Source organism: Coturnix japonica, chromosome 19 (assembly GCF_054131305.1).
Source record: "Coturnix japonica strain WE chromosome 19, WE-NBRP24, whole genome shotgun sequence".
In the NCBI taxonomy this organism is placed as follows: Eukaryota; Metazoa; Chordata; class Aves; order Galliformes; family Phasianidae; genus Coturnix; species Coturnix japonica.
In genome coordinates, this window is record NC_140681.1 from 13,972,194 (window position 1) to 13,990,510 (window position 18,317).

Genomic DNA, 18,317 nt, shown 5'->3' on the forward strand with positions numbered 1-18,317 from the left:
AGATAAGAGAGAGAAGATTTGTAAGGGGACCGGGTACAAGTTAAAGATTAATACAGTTGTAACAAATACTTACAGTAAAGGAAAGCCTCCAAATCGCCAGCAGCGTTTGACAAGTGATAGATGAGAGAACCCTCTCCCAGACTCACATCCTGCATTCACCATCAGATGTCTTCAGGCAAGTGAAACAATGCAAAATTCATTATTAGCAGCTACTGTAGGAATCATAGAATGAACACATTGAGCAGCAGCACCCAGGGACAAGTTCCAGCACATGCTTTCCACACATAAAGCTTTGCTTCAGAAAAGGAGCAGAGGAAGAAGACGTTAAGGCTGCAATGTGAAAACAGACCAAGTGCCCCAGCAGAAACCAGCCCATCTACAGTCATTCTTCAGAACTAGCAAACATGGCGCCCTTCCTTATTTTTACATGTCAAAAAGTAATTAAGAAAAAACCCATTTTATTTCTATAGATCCATTTATTATTCCAGTCTGTAAAAATATAGGACTAATATACAGCTACAGCTAGCCAGATTCATAAAATCAATCTTCATTCAGTGAGCTAACAATGTACATTATACATTGAAGTTGTAAGAAAAATACTGATATTTGACATTTTAAACAAGTTCATTCATGTAAAAATCACATTCCAAGTAGAATTTAATTAGAAAATACATAATATTCACAAAAATACACATGTTAAAAGACAGGCTGTGAGAACATTGCCCTAAATTCAGCTGTGGAAAAACACACGATTCACAGTTAGGCTTGACTTACCCAGTACCAGAGCAGAACTTCAAAGTAAATGCAACTTAATTCTATGAAGAATTTGCTTGTTTCTCCCAGTAAGGTGCACTTATCTCCCAGCTGCAATGAAGGAAGGACTTCCCCCATGCACGTATACAACACACAACACTACACAGAGGAACTTCAGTTTTCTGCTCCATTTTTTTTTTTTTAAAGTAATTTGAATATTTATAAATTAATTTATAAAATCTGGGTTGAAAATACAGTTTACATATACAGGATACTTAAAACACAAAGATTACATTAATAGCAGCTTAATTTTGTCAATCATGCGTAGCATCCTCACTATCACTTCTGGATTTCTTTTAGCTAAAGATAAAAATCTGTATGAAACAGTCAAGCCTTTAAGCACTTTCTTCCAAGGAGAAAATCGTAAAGATGTTAAAAATTCAGGAGGTAGTGAATTAAAGGCTAATGATACCAGCATATTTAAAAAACCCCATACTGAGCCTTAGTACCACTTATATATGAAGTTTAGCCATTCATAATCAACCATTGATCATCCTGAAGTAACAATTAAAAGTATTTCGTAATTAACAGTGTATACATTAGTAAGATGTGGAAGAACTTTAGAAACTCCATGGTCACTGCAGCAGTCAGCAATTACATGCTGTGCAGCCCGTCCCTGTAACCATAAATAAACCTACAGGTCAGTTTTTATTATGTATACCTGGTGCTTTGTTTTAATCAAATCCCAAATGCTTAGTCTTGTTATGAGTGTTATCAAGTTCCTGTAAAACAGAACATTACTTGTCAAGAGTATTATCTCCTATTTGGATCAATTAGATTACAGGATTGCAGAAAAGGTCCTAAGAGATGGATTTCCATGCAGTGTTTAGTGGACCCTAGTTAGTTTTCTACAATTCTCTCATACTGGCAGACATATCCAATATATCCATGCATCTGTTAGAGAACAAATTGGGTAACACAGGAGTTTGGCAGCACACTAACTTTGGGTGTATTTCAGCAATAAGTTACCTTGTAATGTTCTGTAATTATCATGCTCAGAACCAACCCTCCTGTCTAATTTAACAGCTCATCTTGCATCCGAGCTGCAAAACACCAACGCACTGAGCAGACCCACAGGGTACATCCTCTGAGTGACAGCTTTACACCTGCACTGAGTGCGCTACCAGTTCATCTTCTGGATCCACAGACCTCACTCTTTTCTCATCCAAGTGCCTTTACTCCTTTTAGTTATTCGCAATACATTCAAGTAAGCAGAAGGCACAGAAGTGCAAACTAGCATAATAAAAGTCACCATCAGCTGATGATTTCATACAGGAAGGAAAGTCTTTGATAAAGCAAGAAGATACTTTAAAGTAAACAATCTTCCTTTAGTAAAGGAAGTGTAGAGAGCAGCACTGTCAGAAAATGAGTTATTGAAATTTACATATTGCAGAATGAAGACATTTTCCTCATTTCACACCAAGCGGATATAGTTTCTTCATATCAATAATAAGCAAAAATAAGTAAAACACTTCAACTCCTGTGAGATTTGAACTCCAATGTTGAGATTATTAATTTCAAATTCAAGTGCATTAAAATTTAATGCCACTAACAACTGAAGTAACTTCATTTATGTTACAAAAAGCTTAATCAAATACACTTCTAGCCTCTGATACACTATGAATCCTGGTGCAGATGCCTTAATACTAAGCTTCTAGTTAGCCCCACATTAGTAAAGTTACCAGAGGTAGATGTTTCCCCAGAGTAGACTGGGGGGGGAAAAAAAAGTTAGTCTCCTTTCCTGCCTGTTACATAGAATCATAGAATGGCCTGGGTTGAAAAAGACCACAATGATCATCCAGTTTAACCCCCACAGGGCAGAAGACACTTCCAAGAATCTGGAAGCACAGTACAGAGCTGGTCACATCCTGCTGCTTTCTTACAGGTTGACTCAGACTGCTGGATTCCTGTTGAGAAGCTCCATTCACCTTCTTCCCAACTTTATTAGTTCCCATCTAATTTTCCTGCAACAAGTAACGTTCCCACCTGGGAAATGTGCTTGCTTGTGCTTTTGCAGCATCAGGACTTGTCATCTGCATTTTGCTTTATGCATAGCAGCTCTATAATGTTCAAGACAGCCAGTGGTGCACAGGAAAACCAGCATTTACAGTTTGGTTCATTAGAATGAATAATTCTAATACCATACTGCTCAAACAAGTTCTATTAAAGTCTCATCCTGATTTCAAACTGTTTTCTAAATACAGGGATTTAAGTCAATTTAAGCTGCTTTAAATGTGTAGGTGTGAAGAAAGTCATTTTCACATCATTTAGACCCAACAAGCTTTGCTAGCAGAAATCTTTACAGCTTCTGCTAGGACTGCTTTTTGTTCTTTAAAACATGGATTATGTAATATCATTTCCATAGAATTAACTTTACATTTGATTTGTTTAATATTCACTGAGATTAGCAACAAAATTTGACAATGTCCTAAATATTGCAAACTAAAATGAGAGCAGATCTGAGACACAGAAGTGTCAAAAGCTTCACATTTGGATTTAAAAATCATAGTGTAATTGAAAGTAAATGAACCTTGCAACAAGAGGCAAATTAAAAACAATATAGATCATGACTAACAAGCCTGTGGTTACACACTTACAACGGGATAGTCAGCCTAAGAAGGCCCCATCTAACTGAGGATAAGCTGCTGACCTCACATTGTGCCGCTGCTCAATGACTCAGGAACTTGAGCAACCAAGAGAACCTCTTTCCCAGCCCAACTCCTGCTTGTTTTGTTTTCTCATATGCAGAGCCACACAGACAGCTCTATCAGAAAAACAGTAGGCCAGGAGAGGAATGAACCGACTAAAGCGGCTCCATCATATATAAGCAGCACTTCAGTTGAACGTGAAACCACAGCACATTAGATAATCAACCTTAGACACTAATGGAAGTTTAATCCCATAGAACCAGTAGTATTTTGCATTAAAAAAAACAAAAATAAAAGTACCATTAAGAGAAAGCTCACAGCCATCTCTTAGCTATCCTTCACCTTCAATGTAAATTTCAGTCAGTTATCAACTATTATATTTGTGAAGTATTTACATGGAAGTGCAGTCAGTCAACTTACAACATTGTCATTTTCTTACATTTGCTATCTTTTCCTCCTTTTAAGCAAATTGCAGTGCACAGTAGATGGAGAGGTATAAAATATTATGCCAAATCAAAAACGTATAGCATCTTTGCTCAGTACAAAGTACACCAATGTATTTTCATAGTGTTATTATAGTTCCGTCTTCTTCTAATGACTTATGATCTGGGTTCTGTACTTCACATTCCATGCTAACGTTGCATGCTGAGTGATTCAAGTTCACCTCACCGGAAGGAAGGAAGCCGTTCTGGGTTGGCTCATGGAGCAGGTCAATCTGTGTCAATGATTCCAGGCTGGTGGGTGCAGCTTTAGGAATTTGCTGTGGCTCACCGCTATCTTCAATAATAATGTCCTCCTCATCACTCTCTTCTTCTCCTTGCAGGAAATTTGCTAAAATATTTGGCGTGCTGCTTGGAAGACTGGATTCAGTCGACTGACCGGAGCTGCCAGAATTCCGACTGTTCCTCACAACATTATTTCTCTGGTTTGCTGGTCTGACTGTAATGATCAGGTTACGGCTGTTTGCAATCATCATGTCTGTAACTTGATCAAGGCTTTTTCCTGAAACTTCTATTCCATTCACCTCCAGTACTTCATCATTGACAGCCAGCAAACCTGTGCTTTGAGCGAGACCCCCAGGGACAAGCCTAGATATGAAAATTCCCGGAACTTTTTCTAATCCATGTGGCGTTACTCTGACACTGGAGCCATCCCGTATATAGAATCCAAGGGGTTTGTCAGTTCCATACTTGTAAAGTCGTACCCTGCGATGGGTTTCTGGAAGAATATCTACGTCTATAATAGAAGACACTGGTCTGAAGTCTTGTGGCATGCTAATGACAATGTGTGGTTTCTTCTTGTGATTATCTGGACGTAGCACATTTGTTAAGACATTTTTCTTCCGTGTCATAGTATCGGTACCAAAGGCACTGTAGTCTGCATCTTCTGTAAGACATAGCACACTGATGATTAGATTGCTTTATATGTAGGCCATATAGCATCGCTTTCATTATTTAGGTTAGCAGAATGAACAGTCTAGTCTAGAAGGTTTCTGGCTTGCTACAGTAGAAACATTTCTCTCTATACTTGAGACAAGGACTCTGATGCTACATGATTCATCAAGGCTTGCAAGGTTACCAAAGGAAAGGACAGCTCAAAAAAATTAAAGTTAGCAGAGTAAAGAGAAAGAACTGTATTCTAGCTGCACGAGAAAGGTTAGAAATGGAAAGAACAAGTACATTCCTAGAAACATTTTAATTTTATTCAGAGTAATTCCATTCGTTAGTTTTCTCTCCTCAAGTTTCGGATCATCGTAAAAGAAAGAATGAAAAAGGGAAAGCAGCCAAAGTACCCATTATTGCCCAGCTCCTGGAAGCAATCCAAGTGACCTGGATTCAAACTCCAGAAACCTTATTGCATTCTGCACTCTTTTCCCTGCCCCCATGCAATGTAGGTAAAACGGCTGTGGAACAGAAACAAAGGGACCTTGCATGCACATACTTCCAGCAATGCTGTTTGTATAAGCAATGCTGCAGTTGCCACTATTTGATAGGAAAGTGCACAAATGACTTGTGTGTGTTTTATTAAAAACAAACAAACAACAACGAATCAAAGCCATACAAATATTTCTAATGGAAATAAATGTGTTCTCCAGAAGCAACTTCTTTTGTCCAAAGAATGCCCATTTTCCAAAGCAATCTGCCATGTTAAGCATGCTCTAACTCCAAAAATGATGAACTGAGTTTGAAACGTTTTAAATCAGCTGTTCTTCAGCAGAAAAACTAAGCAGAAAAGACTAAAAGAAAATATTAGATCTAACATCAGGCAAGAAGGCTTTAGAAATAGTGTAAGATCTGTTCATTAGGTGTCTAAGAGAGTCAAGTCTGTTTGTGGCAAAAGGTGGCTCAATCTAAAAACACCCAAAGAAAAAATCCACCTCCCCAAACAAAGCCTGCAATAGGTGGACAGTGTTTCCTGCAAAACACTTCTGCAAGTGCAAGCTTAACACTGCGTAAAATGTATGTTGAGATATCTGAGATCAGCCATTAATAATCCTGTGCTCCATGAAAACTAACATGCTGAGTTCTCAGACAACATGAAGCAATTCTTTTAATCTTTGCATTAAATAAAAGCTATATGTCAAAACATCTAAGCAGAGGCTTTGATTCTTGTATCATAGCTAGAATTAAAAGCCTTACAACACAAAACTAGTGCAAACATTATGAAGTTGCATAATTTCTGGGGAAAAAAACAACAAGGTCAATGAAGAAAACTCATCTCTCCATATCTCATATCTCTTCCAAACAGCACAACTGTTTAGAAAGTTTGTCCAGCAGCAGAGAAGTTAAAGCAATACTCTGGAGTACAAAGGCATCTTTGTTCTGGCACCTCGCTAATCAGTTTAAAGCTACAGGGAAAGATATTTGGGCATAAAGCCAAGGGACAAGGTATTAACTGCAGATAACATTAAGGAGAGCGGCCACATAGAAGTGGAGTGATTTGTTTCTTGCAGTTTCAAACTCAAGATGGCACCGATCTGTATGGACGGACTGCAGGGAATTTAACACTGCCTGCAAGTGTCAAATCTGGTTTCACATCAGTTCAAGACACTCACAATGGTTTCCCCATCTCCTGGCAAACCAACGTAACTCACAATGAGCAACTTCCCATTTGCACAAACCCCAAATCATTATTATATTGGAATAAGCGCGCAACTTACCATTTTCAAATAAGGCCCATTAAATCACCTCTTAAATAGGCCCAAATTACAACAAACCCACATGTTTTTTCAGAAACTGGACACAAACAGAAGGAATCTTCTCTGGAAAATTGTTTTTAAAAGTTTGTTTTTCATGGAAAAAGGAAGTTCACCTTAAGAACTAGAAGTGAATTAAGAACCTCCTTTCTACTCTATAAAGCCATGCACTGGGCATGATGCACAGGAATATGAAATTACAATACAGAACACTAAGTGATCTTTATGGATTCCAAATTGAAATCATGGTCTGACTTCTGGTCTCTATGAAGAATGTATTCAAAACACAACCAACCCCCCAGCTGCCCTTCATTGTCTGTGGGGACTGTCTCTCCCTTGTTGTTATTCACAGTAAGGCTTTTCCCACAGACAGAGCGACTCCCACACATCTGGATTTAATTATGATACAGCAGTTCAACGTTTAAGTTCCAGATGTCAGCAGTACCTGTTAATCTCTTAAACTCCCAGATGAAATTCCAATATGCAACTTTTCTACAAACTGATAGCCATAACTTGTGCTACAACAAGTTCTAATTCAGACTTAATGCTGAGACAAGTGTTACAGAAACACTAGTTATAGTTAGAAAAACCTGAGAGGATGAATAATTTCATTTCATTAAGGGATATCCAGGTTTCTTACCACATCAATCAGTATACATAAGTCCTTTGGATGCATAACCTCCCAGTTTTCACAAATCAACAGTCAAAAGTGAACATCAGATAGAAGCTGCTTACCCTGACATGCCATAACTCCTTAAGTTAGACTTGCACCATCACCACTGCCACATACTGCTATCATTACAAAAGAATCCTGTTGTTCTCCTTCCCACACCTTAAATCCTTCTTTGGATACAGGTTCAATGTTATTTATGCTCCATTTTATCATAGTTCACTCATACCTTACATGAGCTTTTAGATCAGCAAGAGAACATAATAAAGTTTCCAGTCTTTTAGAACAATGTAAACTCCCTCCTCTGTTCTGCCACCCCTCCCAGCCAGCAATAACTTTTGGCCAAAAATCTTCAATTCCCATCTATTCTTGTTGGGAATATAAGGAAAAGAAGTTTTGCTTTATAAGAATCTTAAAAAGATTTTTCCAGCAAAATCTTTAGGTGATTCAACAGTTTATGGAAGCCACAACAAACCTTACAGGAAGAAAATTAACTGAATTATTTATCGTGAATAATAGTTTCAGAGCAGTGCAGATCAGAGCAGCCCCATTAATAGCACGCATTAGTTCAAACACTCAATTCTCAAATTCATAGATGTACAGACAATAACTGTGCAGTTAGATGGACTATACATACCTAAATGGTAAGACTGCTGCACATAGATCTCAAACGGCTCAGCCTCATTTGTAACTAAGTTATCAAAAATAACAAATATTTCCTTGCTTTCCACTGTAAAGGCCCCTGTTCTATACAGCTAGGATGCTGATGGATTCATTCACAGTTAGAAGTGACCAAATAACACAGAATGCAGTACAGTGCTGGATTTGGATGCCAGTCTAGGTTCCTTGTCACCTAGAACTCCATAGTCAGAAGACTATATAGTTCCTCTTGACAGGGACTATTTTCTATAGAGCTTTTTCTGACAATCAGTTCTAGCATTATTAACATTATTAGATTAATTAGGTTAATCTTATTTCTAGTTGTGCATTACTATCAATTCTATTCTCAATTCCTTGCACCAGAAACGTAATAATAATCCATCAAACTTTTGAAAAGTATGAAGAACAAAGCATAGTAGATGTAACACCAGTTACAATTAGCATCAAGTGTTTAACACTAGTAACAATTTAAAAACCATATGGTGTTAAATGTAACCTCAATAATCCTAGTCTGACAAAGTGGCTTATCTGTCCTCCTCATATGGCTACTGTAGGAGATTAAACTGAATCAGAGCTTTTCTGCATTTACATTCTCTTAACAGTTCATCTCCTTGGCAATACAGAAATGAAAGCACACAGACCTCACTGTATTAAGATCCACACAAACAAAACAAACACATTGTCAGAAACAGCACCTGGCAAACAGCCACAGCTTTTGAATATTGCTTCTGTGTCAGACTGTTTGTTGTGGAGTTTATTACTTTGGAGTGAGAACGTCAATAAAAGCTTCTGGTGCCCAAGTATTTTCTAGGGAAAACAAACCTGTTGATAAGCAACAGCCAGAAACAGCACACATCTTTACAAAGCAGCTGAGCAACTCATGGTGTGTTACTTAAAGAACAATCGCTTCACTGTTTGTCAACACAGGATTTGCACAGTTACATTCATATACACACAACCCTGTATTTAAGTAGAAAATCTACTAGTGTAGCAGTAAGGTTTGTTTTAATTCAGAGAACAAAGAAATCTCAAGTCACATCCCTAGGACTCCATACTCCCCAACCTCCCACCCCCTTTAGATCTCTACACTGAATATTTCTTTCTGGACAAAAACACACACAACTTAAAAACTGAATTCTGCTTCACAAATGAAGGCAAACACTAAAAAGACAACAGAACTTGGACCCAGGATGCGTGCAGTTTATAAAGCCAACTGACAAAAATAATCAGCACGCACACTTGAGGTTGGCTGACAGAAATCACTGCCATTTTGAAAACTCCACATTGTTTTCTCAGGAAAGAGTTACAGAAGCAGCATATTAAAAGTTAGTCTCTATACTGACACATAACACTTTATTTATGCAGTAGGATTCCTTTCCACCCTGTAACAGCTTTTCTTTCCCCTTGTCCAATCAAGACTGGAATTTTAAATCAAACGCATCCAACACACAGACATAAAACCCTATAAATCCTGAGTTCAAAGTTCATTTGCATCAAAATGAAATCAGAAAGAAGCATTTGCTATAGATTTGATTTGATTTTATCCAACCAAACTAAACACAAGCAAAATGCATGAAGTATAAACAGGCTGCCTGAGGAAACTCTTGCAAGAGAGATGTGAATAAATCTGATCATCTACAGTTGTGGAATTCAACCCAATGGAATGGGGCATTTACTCCATTCCTCATACCGAGTAAACACTATAATTATAAACAAGTAATTACCCACTTCAAGCACACTTACCTTTCCTCTGAATGAAAATCCTGAGTAGGGGATTGGCGGTGGAAACTGCTTTATGATAATTGTCATCGTTATTTATAGGCAGCAGATCTCCGTGAATGTCTGTATATCCCACGAGAACATCGACGTTGGGAATCTTGTGCACATGCTGCAACAATCCATAGAACTCCTCAAACTTCCCGGGTTTGGACCTCTCCAAAGAGAACCGCCGAAATTCTGCTCCAAACTACAACAAAATACATCCTATTAACATGGAAAGCTAACACACAATTGAAGCACAAAAATATTCTGAATGTTTTGCAATTAAGAGTGCACTAAGAACTACAAACAGCAATTCTGTAGAGGCATAAAACTCCTATTTGCATTGTGGTATTTTTTCCTCCCCAAAGTTTTCACAAGTTGTTTCCATCCATGTACATCAAAGCACTCACTAACACAGGAACGTGGCATTAGGGTGACAAACTAGTGCCAGAATAATTGCAGATTCTCAGACATTTATTTATGAAGTAAGAGACATTCTGGGTGAGGGGGAGAACTGATGCCCAGCACTGATGGTGGCTGCTCAAGAACAGAAAGGAGAACAACCGACTTTTTATGGCACGTGGCGACCTGCAATTCTTCAAAGAAGTCACAGAGAGCTTTAGAATGGCACATATGCATTAATACAGAGCTATGGTTAACATATGCAAGACAGAACTGCTCATATTCCTAGTTGTTCTGAACAGAAATGAAAAGCCACTTTGACCCAATGGATACAAAGAATAGCTGGTGATGTTCAGTACAAACCGTGCAGTAAAACTTTCACGAGATGCTCTTATATCAATTCTGCTTCTTTCTGGAGGAAGGAAATAAAAGGGAGCAACCAGCCGCCCCTCAAGAGCATTCAGAAGATTTGCCTCTGCTTCTGAAAGATTCCAGCTTGTAGAAGAATTAGAAGGACAATAAGCTCCTCAATACAAAATACAGAGCAGCCAATTGGTGGCATTTTTGTCAATCCTGTCACTGATGGACAATGAACATCACTTCAAACTATTCCTTTACCTGGCTCAATTTTAAGAAGGCGAGGGCACACTGAATGAAACGCTGCCAGGAGTTCCAGTCTCAGTATCACATGGTGGGGTAGGTGTTACACACAGCAGGTGGGGAGGTGTAAATTACCAGGCCTCAGAGCAACCCTTACCTCACCACTGATTAAAACAGCTCTAGAGAATAGAGGCCTTAGAATTCTCACATACCAAGGCACGAAAATAAGGAGACAAGGACCCTATTGTTAGCACATTAACACCGCCCAGACTCAAACAGGCACAGCAGAACAGCCTACACACTATTAACACCTCATCTTCAAAGTTCTCAAATAATGGAATTCTCTGGGGGCACTCTAGAAATATTCCTATTTCAGTCACTTTAAGTCAGAAGAGATGACTCACACAAAGCAAACAACAGCCTGCAGGAGGAGCTTCCTCCACGTCAGAGGCAGCTGAAGTGTGATGTCAGTGATGGAACGTGACCGAGTTCCTGCTGAACCTTGCTGCAGCTATTTCAAGTATGAGCGCTATGGAAACTCTCCAAGCATTGTATCAATCTGCAGTTGTTTGGTTTTGAAAGACAACATAGTTTGAACGGTTAAGTAACACTGGAATTTAAAAGAACGCCACCAACAATCTTACTCTCAACTTGAAGCAAACATGGTGTGATTGCAGCAAGGATATGAACGGTCACATTTCCAAGCATGTGAAGTTAATTTTTCCCCCCACCATTTCCACAGACGTTATGCTCTAACAAAACTTGCCACATGCTCAGTACTACGAAGCTGATAAAGTAGAAAAGCTAAACTAATTCCCTGTCCATATTAATCTCATGTAATAATTGTCTATATTAATCTCATGCAATGTTTCCATTTGATATCAAACGTTGCACCACATTCCACACCGCACTAACAAAAATGTGCAACTTTAATGAAGCACAGAAACGTAAAATCAGAAGAATCAGCTGGAAAAACACAGCACAAGCTATGGCAATGTACCAGGAATTCACCTGAGATACCCACGTGAGTAAGACTCGCTTATGAGAAGCATCTTTATGTCCTGTCTAATGCTGCATGCCGCTGCTACACTACCAGTCTTAAGCAATAATAACAGAACATAAGACAGATACATTTGCTGGAGCTTATCGGTATATTAGATTTCATTCCATACAAAACAAAGAATCGGAAAACACTATTCCCACTCACAATGGGCTTTGCAGGCATGGGTTTGTCAGTCGGTGCATGATTACTGAGTTGGACTACCTGAACACAGCGTTGGACACTGATGGCAAGCCTTCAAATCTTACAGCACTGCACAGGAATGCTCCCCTCCACCTCCCACACAGCTTTTCTTTCTTTTTTGGAGCTTCTTCACGGAAGGAAGATGACTCCTCTGATACATTAAATCTAGATACTTGAAAGTAATGCATTAGCGACAAGTAGTTCAGAGAACGCCTCGATACATTCTTCATAGTACACTAAGAGACAGCCCCAACTCATTAGACCTGCTCTGCAGAATGCCAAAGGAGGCACCACGCAGCTGATCCCTAGACATACTTGTAATCAGGCAATGCACACTACAGGGGAGGCTTGAGCTGTGACAAGAAGTATTGTTTATAAACACGTTATTCTGATTGCTTTCAATCCTACAAGCACATAGATTAAAACAACAAACAACACGCTCCACTGACACAGTCACAGCTGTGCTTAACCAGCATTTGGGATCATGGCAGCCAAGTATTCCTTGGCATTGTGACTTCACCCATATCACAGTTAAGTTAAAAACGAGCAGTAATTATCATCCATGCTAGTCCCAAAAGCGCAGCACTGCTTTTCATGTACAAGCACTTGTCACACTAGTGTTTAAAAAACAGACAAGAAAAAGATCCCCAGCTCCCGGCTGCCTCTCCTACACTGCAAAGGGATGCTTGGATTGCAGGAAGGAGCAGAGTACGAACAGCAAACAGACCCGAGCGGCTTAGGAATAAAGAGGCACAAAAGGACTTTTTTTCTTTTAAACCAATGAAAGAAAACATCCCCACAGGGCCGTGTAGTTTGGTGTGATGATGGAAAGGATTTCACAACAACGCATTTCTTTAGCAGCTTCACACCAGTTAAGATTTCACATCTAACGCATATTAAGATTTACAGTTGTAAATGTAATTAACTGCAAAAGGACAAAGTACCAAAATATGATCACGGTAAGCCAAAAAAAACCCCAAGATCTGTTTCAGAACACTGAACATCTGCCAGCAAAAATAAAACCAACGGCAATGGATGCAGAAATGATGCAGAAATGCCAATAGACACATGGAGCCTGCGGAGATCTGACAGCAGGGCTGCTGGAGGAGCCACAGCGTGTACATACATACACATACATACACACATACACATACAGCCTCGTGAGAGCTCGGCCGGCATTAAGTTCTCATGCAGACTCTGCCCGCAGAGCAGCCCGGTGTGATGGGCAGCGATCACGGCCCGGCGTCCGTCACAACCCCCGACCCGACCCTGGAACGCCTTTAGCCTCGATCCCCCCCGAGCTCCCACCCCCGCCCCGCTCGCTGCCGCCGCTCGCTGCGCACACCGGGCCCGGTTCCTCCGTCCCGTCGCTCGCTCAGTCCCGCCGCGCGGTTCCCGCCCCAGGCCGCGCTGCCGCAGGTGAGTGACTCAGTGACTCAGTGAGTCCGTGATTCAGCCCCGACCCGCCGGGCTCCCCGCGGTTCCGGCCGGGCCGCCCGCTCCCCGCTCGCCTACCTTGCTCTTCACCTCCATGGTGCCGAGGCCCCGGCTGCCCGCAGGCCCGCGGTGAGGCCGACTCATTCCGCCGGCTGCTCGGCGTCTGCTCTTTTCTCTCGGCCCCGGGCGCCCACGGGTGGCAGAGCGGGACGCTCACGGCCCGGATCCCCCCGGATCCCCCCGGATCCCCCCGCCCCTCACGCCTCCAGCCGCTCCTGGCACCGCGGCGCCGCCCTGACACAGCGGTACCGGGCGGGGCCGGCGGCTCCTGGCACCTGCCGCCCTCACACCGCGGGACGGGGCAGCGCCGCACCGCGCATGCGCACACGGGCGGGGCCGCGCACCTGCCGCTCGCGAGCATGCGCACTGAGCCGTGCGCGCTGAGCGCGGGACGGCGGCACCGAGCACCTGCCGGGTTGAGGCGGAGCTAGAAGATGGAGGGGGAGGAACCGCACGGAGATGAGGAAGTACGGAGTGATTCTGTGTAGGGGCGGGGGTGGGACGAGCCGCGGGACCTTTGCTCGGCACCGGGCGGGTCTGGTGTGCGAACATGGGGCTGTGCGAGGGAACGCGGCCCGGCAGCACGATGCGCTGATCTGTGAGGGAGGAGTGGGACAGCGCCGGGACAGGGAAGGGAAGGGAAGGGCGCGAGTGTGCGGGGTGTGAGACTGTACGGAGCGGGATGTGTGTGAGACATTGAAACATGACTGACTGCATCCTGCTGGGTGTGACTGCCCCAGCCCAGGCCGTGCTCCCTCCCTGTCCCTCTCATGCTCTTTAGGCCTGTCCTGGCCGTGCAGTTGTTGGACTTTTCTGTTTTAACCCCCGTCCGTAACCTGGTGACACGCCTGAAGGGTTTTCTGTGACGTCGTTTGTGTGCGTTACACTGCGATAGAACAACCATTATTGTGTAACCGTCCACATAGTGACCTTGGGGAGGTACCGGCAGACCTTAACTTGGGGACCGTGTCACGCCTAAAATCTGAAGAAAAAGGATTTTTCATTTACAGAGTTTAGTATGTAGAGGGAGGAAGAAAGCGTGTGAGTCGGCTTATTGAAGTCAAGAGCCCCTTGCAAACCTCTGCCAGGTTTTTAAAGCAGTCAGTTGCCGTTTTCCTTGGAAGAACTTCCTGGAGCTGATCTGTGCCTGCAGCCGATTTTACTGTGGAACATTTCTGGAGTCTCACCTCAGATAAGGGGTTTTTTCTATCTTGCATTCCTAGGATGGCTGGAGTTCCACACTGTGGGTGTGGTAACGTGCTTCAGGACTCAGGGCAAATTCATTTCAAGTCTCTGGAACTGACCTAATAAAGAGTATTAATCACTGGCATGCTCTCATCACTGGGAGCTGACGTATGAGGAAGGAATGCAATAAACAGCTTGATTTCAGATCAAGATACAGTGAGAGGCCGGGAGCAGCACAAGTTTGAAGAGCTATTTTAGTCACAGAGTCTACAAACCTGTGACTTGATCATGACTATTCATGGCACAACCAGTTTCAGCTTCTGTGAAGTTGAAAGACAGGTTGGGTTTTGTAATCCCTGGATCAGGGGGACATTCTGTTTCACTGCAGAGAAGTCCCTGGCTACTGCTGTCCCGGATGCTCTTTCAGGTCCATAGAACTGTGTTACCATCTGAGTTGCAGAGGACTCTTGAAGCCATCCAGTGCAACTCCCCTGCAGTGAGCAGGGACGCCTGCAGCTTGATCAGGTTGCTCAGAGCGTGGTCCAGCCTGGCCCTGAGTGGGACGGAGCACCCACCCAGCCCCTCTCTGGGCAGCCCATTTCAGTATCTCAGCATGGAGCTGTTCCCAAGCTCCCAACCATTCCGGCTGCTTTCGGACCTGCTCAAAACGAGTCTGTGCCCTCAGTGTGGACCCAGGGCCCAGTCAAAGTGCTGTGGCAGGGATGGCTGAAGAACCGAAGGCAGGATCTGTGATTTTTCCATTGCGAGAACATTTATTAATTTACCAAATGATATCTGCAGCCAATCGCAAAAAGAATGACAGCGCCTCATAAAACAGTTCATTATAATTTATTACTATTGAATTATTAATTGCAGGCTGAGTGGCCCCGGGCTGTTCCGGCGGTGCCCAGCAGGGGGCGATGTGCCGGGTTTAGCTTGTAATATTTTAGTATTTCATAGATTTATTGCTGAAATCATAAAACGAGGTTAGCAGTCGTTGTATTTAGACAGTTCAGTGTATTGTTGGCTTGTTCTTCTGAGTTTATTTTTTGCACGCATTCATGGACAAGTCAAACCCACTGTGAACTTACAGAGCCTACCCAGACAGACGTTTATACAATAATATAATAGAGCCGTCACTGTTCATTAACCAAACAGCACCGATGCAGCGGTAATAAGTGAAAACAGAGAAGAGCAAGCCGAGGGGAGGAGTTCAGCTCTTCCATGTATGTCACATCTGGAAATACTGAAGCTGTGTGAGTTCAGCCTCTGCCCCTGTTCCTTCAGAGCTCTGTCAGCTACTTGGTCATTCCCTCCTGATCTGTAACTCCATGAACTAAAATATTCCAGTGTGGGCAGAGATGCAGAAAGAAGCAGAAATCCTGCGCTCAGAGCTCTGAGGGCACGTAACTACAGATCAGTTTCACTATAACACACCCAGAGGAGCTCTCAGTAAATATTCTTCATATCGGGATGATGTCTAAAGTTGGTTGTGTTGTAGTAGCGAAAGTGCATAGTCAGTATATTGATAGATGATCTACTTCTGTGCAAATTCCTTCATGTTCATAAGCATCTGGGTAGCATTTTAAAATCAAAAGAATGTAAAATGAGAAGAGGGTGGAGAGACAAGTAATTGTTAGCATACATGTTACTTGCACTGAGCAGTAAGAAGTGCATTGCTTTCTCCAGGTCAGCATAACAACTCTATTAAGAGGAATAACTGCAGAGTTATTAGCTATTGCTGGCACAAACAGAGCTCTGGCCAACAGATGCCTTTGTTAGAAGTTGGTTTAGTCTGGATCTTCCTGAGTAGTTCAGTCTGCTCAGGGTTTGCTGTCTGTTGTTGAGTTGGTTTAGAAACCAAACAGAAGTTACTTAAGCCAATACTTTAACAATAAAACTTATGTTAGTCTGATTATTCCAGAACACTGGTGGGACTGGAACAGTAAATGGGTACGTTTTCAACCATCCCAAATATTTTGTTGTAGAATGATCTTTTTATGAGGGCTGCTCTGAAAGTAATGCCTCCTGTTTTGTGAGGTTGGCCTGTGATGTCAGAGGTGGATGTTGCTGGTGTGGCTGTAGGGGCTGAACCTTCCCACCAATGTCCTGTTCCATTTTGTTGCTGTGTGACAGCTGGCAGCAGAGGGGCAGCCTGACAGAGTGGTGTCTGATGTGGAAGTGTGTATGGAGTGAAGGAGGGAATTGAATTCCTCTGTGGAGGGAAAAAAAAGGCACCCACTGACATTCATCAACGATGGGTGAATGTTTATGGAGACCAACTGGTGCTGGCACAGTGAGGCTGTGGTGCTGCATTTCAGCTGTGGGGACACTGACAGTGGTCACCTCCACTGGTGCAGATGTTTCTGAGTGCAGCATGAAAGCTCCTGGCCGTCACTGGTGGAAATGCGCAGCCCATGGTGATGACTGCACTGAAAAATAGTGTTTTGTAGCTGGGAATTTGCTCTATCACATAGTGGCATTGTTGCTCTTTGCATCTCTTGGAGTTTGCATGGAAATAAGCAGGAGGTTTTGTTATGTCTCCTACTTACAGAAAAAGTGTGTGCAATGCCTCAGGAGCTGTGATGAATGTTGGCTGAATGAATGCTCGTGAAGTGGGAGATCATAAGGGAAAATGGTACCAGTGGGTTTTTTTGTGTCACTTTAGGTCTGAGAGACATCTCAGTGTTGTGTTTTAGTTTTTCTTTCTAAATATTATAATAGTGGCAACTATTGAGTATTTTATATGCATAAGATTACTAAACGTATTTATGCGGAAGAATGTGAAACGAGCTTGTAACAATAGTTTTTAGTTTGTATCCATTGTTTTCAAGGATATGTACATTGTTACATTGTAGAGCTTTGAGCCCTGCTGCATGGTGAGCTGCACTGAACAGCAGTGTTCAATTTGGAAGTTCTGTAGCCAAGTGTTTTATTACAGTTTCATGGAAAAGGAGAATGTGAACAAAACAGTTGAGCAAGTAATCTGAAATGCAGTTAAAAATAATCAAAACCAAGCTTGAGCTGCATAAACAACCAGATGAAGACAGAGCAAACAGAGAACATAAAAAATAAGCTGAAATCAAAATAAGTAAGACCAATCCTCATCTGAATTAAATACGGACATCTATAGCGGGAGTGACTATGTACTAACCTTGCTATTGCTGAATGATCACAAGGGAAGCAAGCCCTGTCAGTAATGAAGTTCTCCTGAGGGCACGTCCAACTTCTGTATGGCCAGTTCATTTTCTTCGGGGCACTGCCCAGTTTCCTGTGCTTTGTCAATCAACTTGTGAACTCTATGGGGAAATGGTGCTAAAAAAACCCACAAAACCAGGGGAAAATGGCAGATGGATGAGACACACTGTACAACACGAGGTGCTGTGCCCAAGGCAGGAACATGTTTGAGTGCTGGTGTTTACAAAAGGCCTGGCAAGACATTGCTCAAAAGCAAAGAGCAGTGATGGGGTGGACTCATATGGTGAGGCGAGGAACCCGGCAGGATCTCGTGCTACTTTCTGCATCACCGATTCCCATCTTTTTGCCAGGTTCACCTGGAAGGTGCCCAGCGAGGCAGCAGGACGGAGCTCATCCGCCTGCCTGAGGAAGAGGCAGCGAGGTCAGTGGTGGATACGGTGGGAG

The 18,317-nt window shown here is 42.4% G+C and overlaps 2 protein-coding genes and 1 long non-coding RNA gene across 7 annotated transcripts in view; 1 reads left to right on the forward strand and 2 right to left on the reverse strand.

Moving 5' to 3' along the window:
* Positions 1-456: 456 nt before the first annotated feature.
* PARD6B (par-6 family cell polarity regulator beta) lies at positions 457-13,801 on the reverse strand. Its single transcript, XM_015881775.3, has 3 exons — positions 13,509-13,801; positions 9,731-9,953; positions 457-4,847 (listed from the first exon to the last, which is right to left on the reverse strand). The coding sequence occupies exons 1-3, from the start codon at positions 13,572-13,574 to the stop codon at positions 4,024-4,026; spliced, it is 1,113 nt and encodes a 370-aa protein (XP_015737261.1). The 5' UTR covers positions 13,575-13,801; the 3' UTR covers positions 457-4,023.
* A 41-nt stretch (positions 13,802-13,842) lies between these two features.
* Positions 13,843-18,317, forward strand: part of RIPOR3 (RIPOR family member 3) — a 43,124-nt gene continuing 38,649 nt past the window's right edge. For 2 of the 5 annotated variants that reach the window (XM_085519850.1, XM_085519853.1), the window contains exons 1-2: positions 13,855-13,957; positions 18,224-18,294. The gene's annotated coding sequence lies outside the window, so the exon portion shown is untranslated. Of the gene's footprint in view, positions 13,958-18,223; positions 18,295-18,317 lie in introns of all 5 variants that reach the window. The other 3 variants (XM_015881762.3, XM_015881766.3, XM_085519856.1) reach the window with 3 other exon arrangements.
* Positions 15,509-17,967, reverse strand: LOC146757866 (uncharacterized). Its single transcript, XR_014935848.1, has 2 exons — positions 17,830-17,967; positions 15,509-16,248 (listed from the first exon to the last, which is right to left on the reverse strand). It is a non-coding gene; the product is annotated as an uncharacterized LOC146757866 (long non-coding RNA).